This window comes from Artemia franciscana, chromosome 1 (assembly GCF_032884065.1).
Source record: "Artemia franciscana chromosome 1, ASM3288406v1, whole genome shotgun sequence".
NCBI classification, from domain to species: Eukaryota; Metazoa; Arthropoda; class Branchiopoda; order Anostraca; family Artemiidae; genus Artemia; species Artemia franciscana.
Window position 1 is genome coordinate 30,390,261 of NC_088863.1, and position 20,456 is coordinate 30,410,716.

The following is a 20,456-nucleotide window of genomic DNA, read 5'->3' on the forward strand; positions in this document are numbered from 1 at the left end:
TCAAGGAATAAAAAAAAAGAAAAGAAGAAAAAAACTGAAGGAATTAGAGCTGAATCAGAGACAGAAATTACTTTTGGCAATGGTACTTCAGCCTTTTTTTTTACTGTATCGGTCTATAGCCTATACATAATCAGGTTTTTACTCACACCTGCAAACAGGGAGTTCAAAACACAGCCCTGCCTAAGACCATAGGTAGGCGTCCCTTGTTTGCCTCTCATTTCAGGCAATCTAATGGTCCTATGTCAATTTTAAAGTCTTGGTCAACCTTCCGAAAATAAAAAAAAGCATAAAGTCTAAAAAAGTAAAACTTAGACTGCATATAGATATTTTGTTCCGACAGGGCCGTTTTCTAGAATTCGTAATATATTTTCTTTCAAAAAATTTTAGCGAGAAGAACGTGTCCCTTTCACGTGCAACCTGTAAATAAGTATCTACAAAAAAAGCATAATTACAACCATAGAATAGTTACAGTCCAGTTTTAAAAAAGAAGGGAGGGGCTGAACATTTTTTCCAGGGGTGTTTTAGGTTGGTCTAACAGTAATAGGGATTTCCCGGCTTCCCACAGTAGCTATACACTTATCTGATCATGATATGCAAGGAGATGTTATTCTGCTCTTTCAAGTTATACAATAAAAAAAGGAAGAAACTTCCGCCTTTAAGAATGCAACAGAGACACAACAGATAAGTGGTCAAAATGAGCTGCCACACCAAGCAACAGTCGAAAAGACTGCCACGTCCTTACAAATAATATGCCATAAACAACAGTCTGATAGCCGAGAGTTTCTAAGAATATCCGTCATTAATTAAAGGCAGGTTTTTGAGAAGCTTGAAGCCATTTAAACAAGTGGCTAAAGTATTAGTCAGTCCCACCTTATGAAAATTTTACATCAATTAAATGCGGTTTATGTGGTTATCTAACACGGGCTAAACAGATTCAACCCCGGGCTTAAAATCTAATCATTGTTTACAAGACGCTCACCTGTCCATACTTAATTGATGCTGATGGATCTAATGATTTTGGAACGTTTGTCCATAGTTATAATCCACCACTTTGATCAATTTGTGACAGCATCTACTAATCTATAACCATATATAATCTATATTACCATTACATCAATAAAAATTCAAGAATATGCTTTTATATGGCAATCATTTCTTTCGCCATGGTTGTTCAAGCATGCATTCATCTTAACACATAACTTAAATTTTTTGACATTTTCTGATTTAGCCGACAAACTATGCTGAATTTAAAAGCATGCTATAACTTTCCTAATATATAAACCTTGTACTTTCACAGAATTTTATAAGAGAATGGGCCCTGAGCCAGCCGACAATTTCACGTAATTCAGCCCCTGTTCTTTCGTTGTTTATTAATAAAGGCTAAACCCTCATAAAACTTTGGACAGAAGACCCGTTTAAAAAGATATTTTACTTATACTACATTTAGCTAGTGTTAATCATTGGCGTCACTTTGCAAATATTAAAGAGAGTGGGGCAAAATATGTTTTCAATATTTAGGAGGGGGAAAAGTTGCCTTCTATTCAGTTATTTCAACGAAAATACCAAAAAAATCATTTTTTGAAGATAATATCCCAAAAAAGCTATTTTTAAAAACCAACAAATCGAAGGGACAGAGGACTTACAGCTTTCCTCGGCGCTACTGGCGTTAACTTGATCCAATCAGAAAATTCTATGAAAAATCTCATTAGTTCAAGCTCGGAAGGGGCGGGAGTAATAAAAGTTTGGCCATCAAATACATACAAGTTTGGCCATCACTATAGACAACGCTGCTCACTATGTACACGGATATCAATTCTTCATCTGCATATAAGGTTAAATAGCCCTAATATACACTTTTGCGTAATTTCCCCAGGATAAAAGGATTCCCCTCCACCTAAGATTCCAACCTTCATGTGCATACTATATGATCATATAGTGATGCAATATTTGTACAGCCACAACCTCATTATGCTATCGTATTTCTTTAATATAACAAAAGATAGACTAAATCAGTGCGAATTCCAACCCGGAGGCAACTAAAGAAATACAGGTCAAATTTCTGTGAAGATTTTCCAAGGATTGATGGTCTATGTTCAACTGTTTTGTCGTTCCACGTTCCAAGCCGTTAATTCTTTAGCGCGGAATAGGATGTCTAAAAATACGACTTTTTCCATCCTATTTGACACTCCTGTGTGACCAAAACACCGCAGATTCACTGGAAAATTTCAATCCTCTGCTAAATTATTTCTTACTGAAATATTTTCAAACCGACTAATGGCGTTAAATGCACTAAAATAAGGAAATAAGTATAGCTAATAATATTCTGGATGTCTTTGGACGATGGGGAGGATTATATTATAGCCTCAGCGACGCCAAGCAGCGATTTTGCGAGTGGCCATGGTCTACAATTACGTGGAATTGCTGCATATAATTTACATTTCTTCTTTTAATCATTTTAAGTCTGAGATTTAAAAAGAGTTTGGACCTCATTTTGTACCTTTGAGACAATTTAGTGACCAACAATAAAGAAAAAGAACTCCGTGAAAATAAGCTTTCCAAGCTATATATATTTTTATTAGTTTTTCATTGCTATTAAATTTTCTAGATTTGTAATTGTGTAAGACTACTAATTGTGTAACACTGATTGGGGCCTTTAGTAGTAAATAATTAACAAATCCTTCAAGATAAAGATTGGGAATTACAGACTTATACAGTGTCCTACAACATTTAAAAATAACGATAGATTTTAGTTTCTTAGAAATCTGTAATACACTTTAAAACAAATATGTGTTCGTCGTCACGAAACTGTCTCCTTTGAAACCCATTTTATCAGTTCTCCAAAGAGACAAAAGATTTCTACACATTGAGTGATGAGACTTCTTAGGATAATTGGACGCACGTGTGAAATCTCAAAAATAAAAGCTTTAACAAAACCCAAGTCGGCATAACTACACAGGGATTAATTAAGCCTTGTTTGACGCAATTATGGACTTGTGGCGGTTGGCTTCCTGTTCTCACTCAGTTTTCTCAGCATATCAAAAGCAATAATAGTACCTTTATCTTTATTGCTTGTGATAAGACAGAATTCAACAAACATACGACAAGTCATCCGCCTTTATTAGCAGGATTGTTTAAGCTGTCACACCCCAAAGCAAAGCAACCAGTAAATGATGAAAATCAGTTACACAATAATATGACTGAGACTAATATTGCTAGTAATAGATAAGAACCATTTATATAATATTAGGCTTTTCCAATCGAACCATATAGATACCGATCAACAGCAGAACAAATAGTGGAAACAGAAAATTTTGGGGCCCAGCCGGCCCCACGATACACTTTTAGAAGTGGAGGTGAAAAGTAAAAAAGAGGGTTTTATTATATTTATCAAACAGTCACGCTCAGTATACCTGAATCATGGTAATCATAATAGCCGAAAGCTTTATTTCACTAGGGCTGATCGAGTTGAGCCGGTGGTATTACAATACTGACAGAGTTCATTTTAACAGAAACTAAAAGTTAAAGTAATCTTTTAAAGTAGCAATAGAGATCATATTAAAAATACATTTTTTGTGAAATAAAAATGCCAGGGCAAGTAACACCAACATGCTGTCAAGCAGAAATTCTGAGATGATCAATCATTTTAGAAACCTCGAGGAGTTATTTCGGTAATCTCCCAGACTCAGAGGCTGTACTTCCATACGGTGTCATATTCTTGAACATATATGCAGTTTATACAAAATGAACTGAAGTAATAGACCATGTGACAAGAAAAAAGCTATATAGTACTGCACAGTTACATACCAACTGTTACGGGGAGTATTAAATATTTTTATTATGGGCGCTCTAATACTTTCAAAATTATATTTTAGGTCCAATTTTTCGAGATTGCTTGGAAAGGTCCCTCCGACTAATATGGGATAATTTCCTCGTAACCTCCATTTACTTGAAGAAACATAATTGGACATAGCGTAAAATATGGGTACTGAAGGACGACATCACCCCTCTTGTTGCACAAAGAGATTATTTTTAAGAGAAAAACGAACTTTTTTTAAATCAGTTAAAGGGTTGGACCGTGAAGACCAGAAGGATGAGGTGACAGCCCTGTCACATTTAGTATTACTTTGAATATGACCTTGAAAATAAACACAAAATTTGACAAATAAGTATTTTGAAAGGAATGTATGGTAAAAAGTGACATTAAACTTAAATGGACAGAAATTATCGTATATATAATGGGCTACCGCCATCATGATTTTTTTTTATATACTTCGGGAACGATAAGTCTCGTTTAGTTAAATTAGCTTTAAACAATAAAATTTGAATTCCAATTGTTTTGAAAGACAATATTTAAACAGAACTATTGCAATTACCAAGTTGCTACACTTATTGTAGTCTAAAATGTATTCAAAAGCAATAACCAGACTTTGGTATACGAGCGGAGGCGGCAGCCCATTCATATATAGGATGATTTCTGTCCTTTTTATGTTTTAATATCATTCTTTCCTCTCATCTTGTTTTGTTTTATTTAATCATGATAAAAGAAAAATTTTGGGTACATTGCAAGACTTTTCACCGTCTTTTCCTATGGTTATAAAGAGTGGATTAACCAATAAGCTTAGCTATCAGAAGATTGTCATACTGACGATATTTACAAGGGGGTTCATTAAGACAATTAAAAGGGAATAGTCAAAAATCGAAACTATCTGATTGGTTGGGAAACAACATTGCTGATACATTAATCGGGAGAACCGAGAAACGTAACTTTCGACCCTTGATATGGGTTGGTACCAAATCTAATTTCACCGAATGTCGTTAGGTTAAATTTTAGCATGAATTGCCTTGCAATTATCTTTTGGCCTATCCAAGAAGAAAAGCAGTCAAGCATGCCCTTAGATAAACTATGAAATAAGAATAAATAAAGATCTAAATGGTCCAGGACTTTTGTGGGAATCGTTGAAGATAAAGGTATTAACTTTTGGGGGCCTGAGGGCAAGAGGCACTCGTGAATAGCTTTTTGAGGGGTTGAGAAACCCACAAGACAAGCCTGACATAGTTCATTGGAATAAAAAAATAATATTTGTAGGAGTTTTGACCCATATTAAATTCAAAGGGACTTCCTGGAGGAGTTCCCGGAAGAGTGCATTCAAGATATTTTAGGGAATCGGGATTTGAAGCCAGAGCTCGGCTTCACAGACAAAATTGCAGCAATAGGCAATATTCGTGGGCTCAACGAACAATTTTAATTCCTCTATCATCCAGTTTTCTTCTCAGCATTTGTCTTTACCGAGCACGTTGCTGCTGTTTAATAAAAACAATCCCATTTTCCCTGGTTATTACTTTTTCATAAAAAAAAATGCCTTAGTTGGTTTTAACTTTGCAAAACTAAACAAATTACTTGACGGAGCTAAAACTGCTGAAGTCATAGGCTTAGAGAGCGGTAAATTTTGACAAACTCTGTTGTTGGGGGCAACATCTTCGCGGGTACAATCAAAACGACAACTCAATTTTTACTCTTAAGATTTTTAAATAGGATACAAGAAAGCTTACAGAGAAAAATAAGTTCTGTTGATAGTTTAATGCCTTACATAACAAAATGGCCTTTTTGGAGTGTCCAACCTAAAAAAGTCATGAGCATCCCACTCCTCTGACAATCGACAGCAAGAGTTAAAAGGTCAAAATTCCAAAAAGGAATTCGATAATCCTTTTCAAAGAAACAGTGTTTTTTTGCCATTCCACCAAGCAAAATGCAAATGTCTGGAGTCAACGAGCAAGAAATTTTATTCTGAAGAGGTAGGTGAAAGCGACAGATTTCAAGCTTATTACAGACGATAGGTCACAGAATCGTTATTACTTTGACAGGTTGACTCCTAACTAAAAAGATGAACAATGGTTTCGGTCATCAATTTGCAAATATAATTTTTGCAAACAGAAACTCATTTCAACCCAATCATTGTGCAAAATCTTTTATGATGGTTTACATCCCAAGAATTTACATGTTAACCCGATCAGCATCAGTCGTGACTTAAAAATTGTTTACACATAAATAAATTTTGTTTGGAAGCGTTGAAAATCAAAGCTTACACCGAAATTGTTCGCGTAAGAGAAATACTTACGAGCACCAAAGGCCACCCCAAATTAAAAGGCGTTAATTACACAGTCTCGTCATGTTTTGTGAGTGAGATTAAAAAAAAAATTAATGCAAAAATAGCTTATTATAAGACGCAAAAAATGTACGAGCAGATAAGTCATTCATTAAAAGCTTTTAACTAAGTACTTTTTTTCTTTAGATTTCATTCATACAACTAAGACATAAGCCCAAAATGATTTAATGCTGTCGGAATTGATGCCTTACAATGTTTTTTTAGGGGGGGGGGGAGCTTTGAGGTCAGTGTCTGTCAAAATGTACATTTTTCATATTTTCTTATATATTTTCTAAGAATTTGGCTGCACAAGAGTGTTTCAAATTCCTGTGTACGCTGATCAACAATGAATATTTTATTTCCAACGTCGCACTCTAGAAATGCGGTTAGAGCGTGTTTTCTTAATAATGTGTTCAAAGAAATTAGATCCGAAAAAAAATCACCTGAAATTCACTATGTTCGGGTTTTAACCCCGCCCCCGGAAAAAGCTTAAATCTCCTGTAAAGATCGGACCTGTGTGCACCTATGTAAAGACGACCTTTGAGCTAAAATGCGTTTGTTCACAAACGATGCAGATATTACTGAGCATGAATAACACACAGGCTATTTACTTTTATCTTTGGATTCCAGAGGTCATCAATCTTCGATGTAGCCTGGTAAACAGACTAAAATAAGACAAACCACATATTCTCAAAGTCAACAATTGGGACAGTCAACATTCATTGATAAAATGATTATCTCGGATGATAAAATCCATAAGTATTTCTACTTTCAAATTCTGTCATTCATCCTAATTTGGGTAATATAATGAAAAGGATGCAAAATTATAATGCCCCACATAGTGCGCGGTATACAATATATGATAACGATATTTCTGATAATGATATTCACAGACATTACACAGGCTAATTCTTAGGAGAAGTAATCGACGGATTTCCTTAGGAGGGACTCTGTCCTATGTGCAGGTATTAAAATATCATAAGTGGATTAAAAAAAATAAAATAAAACTGTCTTGTTACTGTCCTCTATATTGCGTAGTCAGACTTATTCGCAGGAATTTCGGGGAGACAAAAGGCGTTATGTAGTACAACGCATCTTTGGAAAAGCTTAAAATGGCGTGTTGGGTGGTACTTGTCTGTTAAACGGAACACACACGAGAAGTGAAGTTGGTTAATCCTAATGAAAAATACCAAAACATGATGATAATATAATATTTTAGAAACAAAACTATGGAAACTACGACAAAGAATTATGGAAAGCAGGCCGCGCAGAATGCATTATATTAAATACCAAACCTAATCCCTATCCTCTTTTAAATATTTAATTAAAATATACCTACATCGTAGTTTCCTCACTCAAAATAAGCAAATTATAACCGATTCCAGAGAGGCAAACCGTTTTTTTTTCGGATCTGAGACAACATAATTCTAGAATGTGTTCCGTTTAACAGAAAAATACCTGTTGGGTTTGTTGTCTGTTGTGCTTATGTTTTGAGTGGGGAACATGTTTTATAAAAAGCTCCTAAATAACTTGAGGACAAGATAGGAAAACTGATTGCAAATATTGACAAAACTTGCTTAACTTAAAAGAACATGCTATAAATCTATGTTTTCTGAAAAAAAATTAAATAACATCTTTTGAATCACTGAAGTCGATCTTTTTAGGGGCGCGGAGGATGGCTCACTAAACCAGGAAATAACTTGATTTTAATTTAAACTACGAGGGAAATTAGCACTCAAACTGTTCCAATGCACACAGATACAACAGTATTATATGTTCAGACTGTCCATGGGTCGGTCATTCGTTGAAAAATGTTGCTATACTGTTTTCTTTAAACTATTAAGAGTGATCACAGTTGAGATTTTGAAATGTTGTGCATACAAAGAAGTGTTTATTGACCTGACTTTCTTATACAGGTGGCATGAAGACTCGTAGGTAGGATTGGAGTTGAAGTCTCCAAGATCTAAGGATTCCTTCACAACTTCTGTATAATCTGCATATTGTAAAAAATATTCCAACACACGAAACAATTCTGGCGTAAGGACCTGTAGGCTACTTGCAACAGAAACCCTTCACCTATTTGCATCCAACTACGATTGAATGTATTATGATCCTATATGTTCCACAATAGAATAAGAGAAAAAGAGATAATAGTTTGCAGGGGAGGGGGATATTTATTGCATATACTGTAATAAATTACATTTTCACACAATTTATTAGTTTTGTATGACCAAATTATAGCGCATCGACCAAAAAATCCAGCATGTAGCCCTAAACCAGGGTTCTTTATTTTTTGCGGCGAGGGGGGGGGAGCCAGCCACCCTGGACAAGGTAGTCCTCGCATGTAGTATTTTCATCGGGAGAGGGGGGGGCAAACATAGTTTTTAATGGATAATATGAACATTAAATGCACATAAATTCGAAAAAAAGGATACAGGGGGACACCACGAGGCCCCCAGATTACGTCCCCGTGACCAGGCAACCCAGTTTAGCGTCAATTAACAAAAAAAAGCGATACAAAACCTTTGAGGATATCTTAAGTGGCGAAAACACAAGTTTTAAACAGGGCGAGAGCAGGGAAGAGTTTATCAGTGGATCGGCTATATGTGACTAAACCCATTGACGAGTTTGTAGGAGTAGTAGCTATCACCGTAAAAGAACATAGTTTTCAACTCATCAAATGCCAATAATTGGAAGAGGTTATATCAACATCTTCGAAAATTATGAATCTCCAGAGCTGCCCAGTAGCAGACATTATACAAAAACAATAAGCATTACATTTAGCGATGCAAATATTACACCATTCAAAGAAACCATTATCCCAGGCAATATTCAAGCGACAAAAATGGTTTTAAGAAACAATCATTACGTGCCGAGTCACCTTGACTTCAAACCTCTCAAAAAGAATACCGCACAACCCAGAAAAGGTGTCAATCAATCTAGTCTTATTGACAGGTTTTCTCAACTCAGCATGAGATCAGCCTGTCTCAGACCAGACCCCCCTTTGAGAACTATTTCGAAGGACTCTTACCCGTGGATCTAGCCGACAAGTAAGAGCCCTTGATACTAGTCAGTGTGCAAAGAATTGCCTGCATTACGAGTTTTAATAAATTCACATAGTTAGTAACTAAAACATTAGGTTACTAATTAAAGTTCGCTGTTTTGTTAAATTGTCTACCCATTTTCCCTTACTGTCATTACATTTTAATTATACCAGTAGACGTTTAGCACAAGGACTGGGGAAGTGAGGGGCCAGCAGACTCCTCACATTTAGGATAGCTTAACTTGTTTTAAAGTTTTGACGTTGATCTTTACATCCAGCTAAAAACTGGTTTTATAATTTTGATTTAAAATGGAACAATAATTGCACCAATGCATTCAAAGAAAAATTTGCAGGTTTATTTCATTTGGCGTAGGAATAACTGCTAAACATAACATATATATATATATATATATATATATATATATATATATATATATATATATATATATATATATATATACAATGCGTATAAGATCAGCTAGTATTATTTATAATTTATATCACTGAAATATATTTTGAGCCTGAAGACATTTACGGTATATAATATTTAAAACCAGTGGCATCAATTCGGGAGAGGGGCATAAAGTGGCACGTATACCCGCAGATTTGGACATCCCTCCTTCCATTCGATATTTTCAATAAAAATGGCCCTTTTAGGCATTTCCTTAGAACAATAAAAGAAGAGACAAATTTGCCCCCGTCTGGGCCTTGAATATTACACCCCCCTCCCAAATTTCCCGGACACTTACGTATTATAGCGACCAGACTTTGTTCTCGATATGCAATGAAACCGGTTTTCTGCGCCCACTCGGAGATAATCTGCTTAGCCTGAGCAAGATAAATGGTATCATCCTTGCACGTATATTTTCATTAAATATTTAATATACAGAGGTGGGTAGGCTAGGTATTTAATATAATGCGTTCTGGGCAGCCTGCTTTCCATAGTTCTCTGTTGCAGTTTCCATAATTTTGTCACTAAAGTGCTATATTTTCATCGTATTTTGGTATATTTCATATGGATTAACCTCACTTCACTTCTTTGGTGTGGTCGCTATAACACGTAAGTGCCTTTTTATAAATGTATACAACGAGTGTATAAAACGCAAGTGGATACAACAAGCTAATTCAAAAATAAACAAAACGTACATAGGAAAAAACTATCTACAATATAGCTTGAGGAATATTTATTAGAGGCGCCCTGTAGCGTCAGAGATCCAGGAAAAAATATGAAAATTATTGCCGTTGAATCATCAAGTCCATGTTTAGTAAGACAACAAGTGCCATAAACTTTGTAAGTAGTTTTTTCTTCTTCTTAGGAATGTGCACCCCATACTCTTTACCTTGTAGTAATACTTTAACGTAATGGATTTTCGAAGTCAACATCTTTCTTTTTTTATTGACTGCTAAATTAGAATTTCATCATTGCCAAACGAGGTACATGCAATTTTTTCCATAAGGAAAAAATCGACGGCAGACTCCTTAAATATTGCATTCCGACCACCTTTAACTTCCCAGTATGTGGCCTGGTCAGCCAGCCAGTTGATTAATAGTGGTTGAGCATTTTTGTATGTTTTCACGTCGAAGAAGACCGATCCTCCATCAGCTTTCTGTCGCGGACGAATTGAGGGCCTTTATTAGCCTGGAGTACATTATTAAACTCGCCTCAACATTCCGTACAACCGGTCATTATCCACGTCGTTTAAAAAGGATTTCGAGGTGATTTTCTTCTCTTTTGTTGTAGATTTGTAAACTACCTTTGTAAAAGGGGGAAGTTATTTCCATTAATTCAAGCTGATATGCCCGGGGGATTTAATCGTTCGAATTACAATGGACCCAACGCCCTTTCCTTGTAAATCAATATATGAACAAAGCATCGAGTGGTAAGATGTGGTTCTTTTGATTAGCCGTAGGTGAATTAAATGCCCTTTTCATGATTTTTATGATTTATTCTTTGAACAAGCAAAGACACATGATTTACTAGTTAAAGAATAAATATAACGGAGTATATGTATTAAAATATAGCTTCCACTAAGTGGAAACTAGATAAATATCCTTATGAAATCAACACCATAATGTCTAATTAGTTACAATTTAAACACTAAAATGTTAGACTGGATCATTGTCCTCCTCCCTAAAAAAAATGCCCAACGTGAGTAACCTAAAAAAATAAAATATTTACGTCCGATACTTAAATAATTATAAACTATTACCTCCACCCCTACTCCTAAAGGCAGAGTTGTGTAGCCCCATGGTAGCTGGTGGGCACTACTTATGGTTACAAGAAAGGGTTTATACAGCCAAGTTCAATTCCCTGTACTAAAATGGGTTTACTTATGCTCAGTTTCATATGGTGTTAGTTTTCAACATATGGGTCATCATTAGAGGTGATGCATGAAACTTGTATCATATACGAACTTCCCGTGTATAAAAGGCATGCGTCAAGCTTTAGCAGTAGGTTTGAAGATGTTTGGAATTAGACGGATTCATTCAAGTTCAATTCACATGCATACTCACCAAGACATCACTGTCTTAGCAGTCATGACCTACCAATCAGATTTTTTTTTATTATTATTTATAATTGCCCTTTATTTGACCGAATTAACGAAGACTAGGAATCGATATCAATTTCTGAATGAATGTCGACATTCACCGGTGAATGTCCAAAATTGCTTTTTTTTTTCTCTCCTTAGATTTAGTCAGCGTTGGCAGTCAACGTTTTCAATTTAATGCAAGGTTTGATGGTGACAGGTTAGGTTAGATTTGGTTAAGCAGAGCAGAAGAATTTCGGACATTCACGGTAGCAATATATATATATATATATATATATATATATATATATATATATATATATATATATATATATATATATATATATATATATATATATATATATATATATATATATATATATATCAAGTACACCATAGATCAGTCGCCTAAAAACCAAATGCTAACATTCGTGACTAGGGACGTATGAGAAATAAGTACGGTCTCCTTATATTTCAAGCAAGGAATACTGTGGAGCCTATAAAGAGTGCATGTCATTCCTAGCAAAGGTATGCAGATGAGTTTATTTTCGAGGGGATAAAGGACCAAAAACCGAAGAAACATAGGCGAACCATATGGAAAATGTGAGATTTTATAGGAACAGTTTCCAGATTTTACAGAAGTGATGGCATTGAAAATGAGATTTGCTTTGATTGATCTAGACTGGACCCATCAAATACTTGAAAGTTAATGAAATGACGCTCAGAAATTCTGAAACGAATTCTTAAGAAAAGGTTTTCTGAGCAAAAAAGGACATTAAAGTATGATAGCTTTGCACTTGGAGACAATTCATCCCAGCCCGAAACAGAGTAAGGGCATTAAGTTTCCAGCCCATCAATTAGTAAAAACTCAGACTTGATCCTGAGCTCAGTTAATTTAATCCGGACGCCCGACTTGGAATAGGAGACATGGTCGCCAACCACTGACATCCAAAAGAGTGCAAATCAAGGTAAAAAAAAGGAGTGATCTTTGCTCAATTAGGTACAAGTTCAAACAATTTGCACGCGCACGACTGCCAAAGCTTGCGCATCATCAATGAGGTACATAAGAGTATATTCAAAGTGAAAAGTGTGCAAGTTAGTTACCCTATTCCTTGGGTTAATTACACTTCTGTTGATGCTATCAACTACTGACGTTCAAAGTGAATGAATACTAAACACAAAAAGTGTGATTTTCACTCCGCTTCCCCTTTTTGGAAACAGTGCATTTCACATGAAAAGTGTGCAACTTGGCAACCCTGCCAGGAGAGTGAAAAATTAAATGGGAAACTTAATCTCACTGCTGGTATACTATTACTAGAATGGCAGGTATAGGCTGAAATTTCGCGGTTTACCTTTACCCTCAAGGGTTTCTCAAATCTTTCATCCATGAATCAATAATCTTGTCGAGTGTTTATTTTCCACAAAGCATCGCCTTTCTATCTTTTCTTTCGATAGCATTCCACATCGGTGAATGGAAAAAAGGGGCGGAAAGAGCAGACGAAATCAAGATACTGAGGTTACACAAAATGAAGTTATTGTTAAAAGGCAAACAGTTTGAATTTGATGTCATTGTGAATGGTATTTCAAAGAACACAATTTAATGAAAATTTTGTCACTTGACAATCTTATTATTTTCTACCGGAACTGTGGAGACAATCTAGAAATCACAATCTTGCACCACATTTTCTAAACAGAAATAAATGTCAGAAATAAATGTAGGTTTCAAAATAAAATTAAGCAATTTGACAATTAACAGCATGTAGGCTAAATAAAAAAAGCGAAAACGGAATAAATGAATTAATTTGAGAAATCACGAAAAGGCTGAGTTAGCCAAACAAAAAACGTTTCATAATTATTTTTTTTTCGAAACTCACATAAGTGTCATTTTTGCAGTTATGAATACACTCTAGTTTTACCAATTAAATTGTAACAACTAGTAATTTATGAGGTTAATGTTTCTGAAATATGAACTTGAACATTTTTGCTTGATTCCTTGCGTTTAACCAAGTTTTATCTGAAATTGGGTACTTGTTGGTTATTGGAAACACATTCAAGTATTATGCTTAGGTTACGTCTCAGAAAACCGCTTTCATAGCTACAAAAACAATGATGGGTTACAATATACAATGCATTGGACTTAGAAAGAATGTATTAGACTTGAGGGTGGGGATTAAGTTACGTTAGGTTTCCATAATCTTGTTTGTAAAGAATTATTTTAATCATGCTTTGTTATTTTTTATTAGGATTACCCTAGCTTCACTTTTTGGGTGTTTTCCGCACCCGAAATTGCAACGGAGAAATTTTTTAGCGGTAATACACAAGAAGGAAATAGAATTCATTTGATTAGGCCCATTTCAGGTCCTCAACACCCCTACTGCCAATATGTTCAAAACTATCTATTTGATTTAGCGCCATCACTATTATTTTTGTACTTTAGAGATTGATTCTGGTCAAACTGGGTTATTTTATATCCTAGCTTTAACCTTACCAAAAATCTCCTATACATTACTATGTCTTTTAACCCCTTATGCTCCTCAAATATGAAAACCCCCACGATTTATGCTAAAATGAAACCACACACATCCTGTGCATCTCTTCGCCTGTGAATTCTCCCCTCCACAGTAAATCAGAGAGATACAGCATCACGTTGCACCATCTGCAAACATAGGGGAGCTGACTCCGCAAATTTTTGAAAATCTTAGACATAAATTAAAGTTACCTTTCTATGACTCCTAAAAAGATTATTTCGGCAGCCCCCTCCCCCTCTAAGAGTTATACCTTTATACAACTGTGACGTACATGCTTTTAAGGCCCTAAAGAATGCAAGAGTAATGAGATTTAAAAAGATACGAAGTTTTATACAGCATGCTAGTCTTTTTAGATGGAAAATCTCCCTGTAAATATTAACGATTTATTAATTTACTTCTTTTTTACAACTAGACTACTGGAACTGGAATTCCGTTGTCTCTAATCCTTCGTAAATATAGCGGCCGTGAACTGCATTTGAAAGGAGTCACTCTATAGAAGATATTTCATCGCGAGCACTTAACATCTATAAGGATTTTGGATTTGAAGATATGGGAGGTGTCATCGACGAACTCCGTCTGTCAAAAAGGCAAAAAGGTAACTCGATTCATTGTTCCATTGACTTGGTAAAGGCTATCAAAACTCAATTCAAGTTCCCTTTTCATGTCAGCCTAATGTCAAGGAGGGGAGGGGAATGGAGTGAAACCATCGCTTATTCAAATCAATTGACAGTTTGACCCTTAAATCGCTTATTGGATACGTCAATAATAGAAACTCTTTTCAAAGGTATTTCGCATGGCTTTTAGCACTGATACAGAAACGATAATAGCCGGCTAATACATCGAATACCTTAATGTTAACTTCAAAATTATTGATCGGATAAACTAAACTTTTTCTTGAACAGATATGGTCCAAGGTTGACGAAAATTCGATGATTTTTTTCCCTTTTGTAATGCAACCCAAGATGCTGCTTTTTATCTGCTAAGGATTTCCTTTAAGCATAAGGCTAAACCGTCGGTGAAAGCCCAGGTAATGTTACACCACTTTAAGATCAGCACCAGTTGTCCGTACTCCCCCTCGAAAAGGTCGAAAACTCCACTAATTATAGGGTTTGAGGGCTGAAAATACCGATATTATACCCTGCTATTTTCACTTCCAGCCAAAGCCGTATCCAGGGGAGAAGTAGGGGGATTTGACCCCCCCCCACAAACCGTTTATCCAGCTCGTAAAAGCGTAACACAAATGAAAACAAATAAATTTTTGACACATTTTAGGGTTTAAGTAACCCCACCCCAAAAATTCTTTTAACCCCCCCCCCCCAAAAAAAAAAATCCTGGATGTGGCCCTGCTTTCAGGGTTGAATTTGAAAACAGACTGTAGTAGCACTATCTATATAATTTTTTTTTTAGTTAAAAACTGATTGTTTAAACCAAAGTGAAAACTGATACAGATTTCCAACACGTTACAACTAAATTCAGTTTAAAAGAACAGCGTATTTTGCCGACATAGCGAATTAATACGGAGACGATACATGAAACATGATGACTCTAGCATAGTTTGATCTAATATGTCCCAGAAAAGATTTTTCTTTCCCATTCTACAATCAAAACTGCTGGCAAAATTGCATTCACTCACAGAGCCATGGAAAACTGATACATTCCTATTCAAAGAAGGGAAAACAAGAGAACCAATGCGGGTCAATTTACAAATCCAAGCTGAACGATTGGTAGATATTAAGCAAAAGCACGTACGGCTTTAGTTCTGCGACTACCATACAGTACTATGCTTGATCGTACAAAATCAAAACACATCAAAGTGGGAATTTGAGAAACGACTGTTTGAAAGAACCAATAGAGTTCTGGAGTCGGAGTCGTGGAGCTTGGTTAGTTTTACTGCTAAATGAGTCGTTATAAATTAAGGCTTTGGATTCAATGAAGATAGCTCCTGACTCCCGGATTTCTTATATCTTATGCTTTGCGATTGTCAGGTCACCTCATCGCTGGTCCTACCAAAATAACTTATTCGCCTCTCTAGTCACCTCGATATTTGTCAACTCAAAATAAGAACTTACAAAGAGAACCTAGAAAAATTTACTTATCAGAAATATTTTCAATATATTTAGGGTTAAATCTTATTCAAAATTTAAAAAAAAAAATCTTATCTAGGGCCCAAAAGTTATAATTCGAGGGTGCCGCAATGTTCTTATTCTTATTATTATTAAAAAGAAACATCGTCGCACAGATGGCTAACACTAAGAGACAGAACTAGCAAAATAAAAATGACTATCAAATATTGAAAGTTTGGAATTTGAGCAGCCACGGCTGAAAATAATAAAATTCAGATTGTCAGAAAGGATCTTCAACTTGCTCACTTTGCAGCCATACTTCACTACGCAAGATGTAAAAATTTATGCACATGGAGTGCACGTTTGGATCGAGATGAGTGGAAAAAGAGAGATAAGCGATTTTTCATAGGCCAACAATTGAAAGAGATAATTAAATATGGCATGTCTAAGCCAGAGAAATGAATAACACACTTTGATGTATGGGCACATTAATCCACCTTCCACTTTACTATTAGAGGGCGATCGTCGGGATTTAGCACGACAGTCACTGTTTGATATATATATATATATATATATATATATATATATATATATATATATATATATATATATATATATATATATGTATAGTCTGACGTTGCATCCCTCAGATTCTTCAGCACCAGCAATCGAAAAAAGGCTAAATTATCTAGGTCTTTTAAAACTTTCTATCACTTTTATCCTTGGTGTACCATACAAAAAATGAGTAGTACCTTTTTATTTCCCATCCACCGCTACCTCTAAATACAATGATCGGTACCAAGACAATTTGGCCCCAGTTTCCCCTCTAATGGTACCAGATATAGCCCAAGGTTAAGTATAAGACTTAGTTTTTCTATTGGTTTGCATTATTTTAGGGTATTTCTGGCCTTTTAGGTGGGGGGAGGATGTACGCTGGGACGCAATTATCATGGTAGAGATCAGTATGTTCGAAAATAGTACTGATCGGGGAATGGAATTCCGGCAACATTAAAAGGAGGTAGCCTATGTTAATAAACTACAACGCAAGAATTTCAAATGTAATGATCAAACATATCATTTGGAAAGTTGAAATCTACCTTTACAAAAAAATTCAATACATTAACAAAGAGAATTGATCCTCTTCGTGCTTTTGCAGATATTATTTGTATGATCCTACCTTTTTGATTAGTTAAACTTGTCACCCCTCTTCTTTACAATTATACAAATCATTTATTTTCATTAGCCTATTATCAATAACGCCAATAAATTTGTCAATTGTTTGTTTAACAGGTTAACTAAAAGAATCCTTCATTTTCCAAACAGCATCTCGGAGGCGACTTTTCTCACGCCATTGCGACGGCACCGATTTTTATATGTGGAAAAAAAATTGAATGGACAATGAAACAATATTTTCCTCTTTTTTTGTCTGACCTCTGTCCTACAAGTAACCATAGCCAAAAAGCCACTTACCCTGTAGCTGCTACATACAGCCTAGAACAGGAACAGATCCCAAGACAAATTGGTGGAGGGGGTGGGGCGATTTTTTTACATAATCAACAATTACTGGACTCACAATGTGTTTACCATTTAACCCATGTTTTACAGTCTGGGAAAATTTATCAAAAAACAAATGCTGGCTATATCCTATATAGTCTACATTTTTTTAATAGGCCTATGTGTGTATGGGAGAGGGGAAATCAATCCTAAAAACCTCAACCCTTGGATCCATGACTTTTATAAACTGTATTAGGATTTTACCTTTGCTTACAACAGATGGCCTCAAAGTATTTTTAGGTAGCCTAAGTATGCACAATAGTTCGCTAATAATTGACAAGGGTAAGTAGGCATATTGCCATCGTTTTTGTCTTTTTGTCGCTTATTTTAGTTCATCTAGCCTATACCCTAAGTGAAGGTCTGATAGATTTTTTAAAACTGCTCCTAAGAGAATGGAAACTACCAGTAATGTCATTTGGGGGGAGGATATCTCTATGGCCCCTGTTTTTTGGCTCCGCCCCCTCATAGAGTTTAAGAAATATATTTCCTTTTTGGAGTATTTTCATTGAAAAAAATGACAAATTCCCCCACCCTAGATTTACACAAATTTACGCCACTAGAAACTACAGGGAAATATGCCTAGTGGAATTCTGACATTTCAGGTCCTTTCTTTGTATGTGCCCTTATCACCAATGAGTTGTTGGCTTCCTACTTATTGTTCGAAAAGATAAATATTCAAACTATTGGGCAAAAATAATATCGAACTTACATGGGGTTTGTAGTATTCCAATGAACGAAATGCATTTTGCTCGCAGCCGTCACCGCAGCCAACGATAAAGTTTGTACCAAGAAAAACACAACAACTAACAAAACACTGGACGGCAATAATCCATAATGTCTGCGAAATGCATATATTTTCACTCCATTATATCTTAATGTATTCTTGTAGGCAATGCAATGTTCTGAACAATTTAGTTCAGAATAATATTTTGGACTAGACTTATTTCTTTGACAGAAACACCTATTCTGGGCACGACAATCTTTTGCAGACTCAGCACAATTATACATTTTATCTTCCATATTTAGGATAGATCACTTCCTAGGGAGTAAGTAGACAGAGAATCGCCACCATCAATTGAAAATATACATCCGTAATGAATTCAAATTCACGAATACATTCCCTACGAATAGTTTCACTGTCAAACACCAACTAAATTATCTGCCATCAGTATTTTTCATGGGTTCATGTGCGGATGCGCTGAGAAACGGGCCGAGCATCGCCAACACAGCCAAGCGGATAAAATGCCAAACAAAAACTATTCATATTCTTTAATATTTAATTGGAAATAACAGACATAAATTGGCTTTGGTTTGGCAAGAATCATCCAAGCCACAAACAGGCGTAATCAGCTTTTGTTAAGTTGGGAAGGGTGAAGACGTTCATAACAGTGGAGTCAATTCACAAGAATTTGGGGGAGGCCAAAATGTGTTTTCTAAAATAAAAAGGGTGGGGGCAAGGGCGTATCCAGGTGGGGGTTGGGGTCTCGCCCCCCATCCCCCAAAAACAGTTTGTCCAACTCGTGAAAAACCATAACAAAAATGAATATAAACAAATTTTTGATGAGTTTTTTCTGTACCCCCCTCCCCAAAAAAAAAATCATGGATGAAGGAAAATTTATAGTTTTTATTTTTTAATCTGTCAATGAAAATAGGGAAAAAGGCGTTTTTGCAATAAAAATACCCCCGCCCCTCCCCCCACAAACCAAACAATTATTTATAAAAATCTGCAGTAGGAGGAGAATCTAATGGGCGAGTAGGTTACCCTCCCCCAACTACTGCAAACAGGTCACTAACGCTATGTAGTTGTTTTCCGTTACGGCATTAAGCCCATCAGAGATAATTTCAAGAGCCCCACTGGGCTACCGTGGCGAAAAAAAACTAAAGAAATGAGGTCGAAGGTTATAATAAACTAAAACGAACGGGGTTTTTACGGCCAACATAATACAAGATAAAACAAAACGAATATTTCGGGAGGACAACCGCTTCCTTTCTTCAGCACTAAAGATATTTTATGGACGAAAATGTGAACGAAACAAATCGGATGAAAACAAAAAACCCAGAAAGCAAACAAAAAAGACAAACAAAGCCAAAACTGGAAGAACAGAAAAAACCTAGAAGACAAAACAACGTAGAAGACTAACAACAGAAAAAATCAAAAATAGCAGAATTAGAAATCTTAAAATCTAAAAAAAGTAACTTAAAAAGTTACTTCTACTAAAAAATTTAAGATTAACAAAAACAATGTTATTAAATGAGAACATTTGAGCATATTCAAAACCTGAACAAAACATAGATAGCCAAAGCACAGGTAGCAAGTATTTTCAGGCTTAGTCATATCTTCGGAGCTGTTCAAAGGGGTTTCGCCGCTTTGAACAAATTTTTCACTTTGATTCAGCATTTTGCTTATATTTGAGCTGGCAGGGGGCGGTGAATTAAATTTTTCCCGGGCTCCACCTAGCTCTGGTACTTTACAAATTCATATCTTGAGAAGAAGCAATATAGACCTTAGGGCCCAATTAAAAGATTCACTATTACTGATAAATGAGATGAAACTGATTTGTGGGGAACTTAAGTCATACTTCCCAGAAAAAAATATG

The 20,456-nt window shown here is 35.6% G+C and overlaps 1 protein-coding gene across 3 annotated transcripts in view; it reads right to left on the bottom strand.

Moving 5' to 3' along the window:
* The window catches only part of LOC136028403 (ephrin-B2a-like), a 251,227-nt gene that overhangs the window by 68,945 nt on the left and 161,826 nt on the right, over positions 1-20,456 (bottom strand). The window contains exon 1 of one of the 3 annotated variants that reach the window (XM_065706229.1): positions 18,569-19,009. The exons of the other annotated variants lie outside the window; for them this stretch is intronic. Coding sequence (XP_065562301.1) covers positions 18,569-18,879 — 311 coding nt within the window. The 5' untranslated portion in view covers positions 18,880-19,009. Of the gene's footprint in view, positions 1-18,568; positions 19,010-20,456 lie in introns of those variants that run through there. 3 annotated transcript variants of the gene reach the window in all.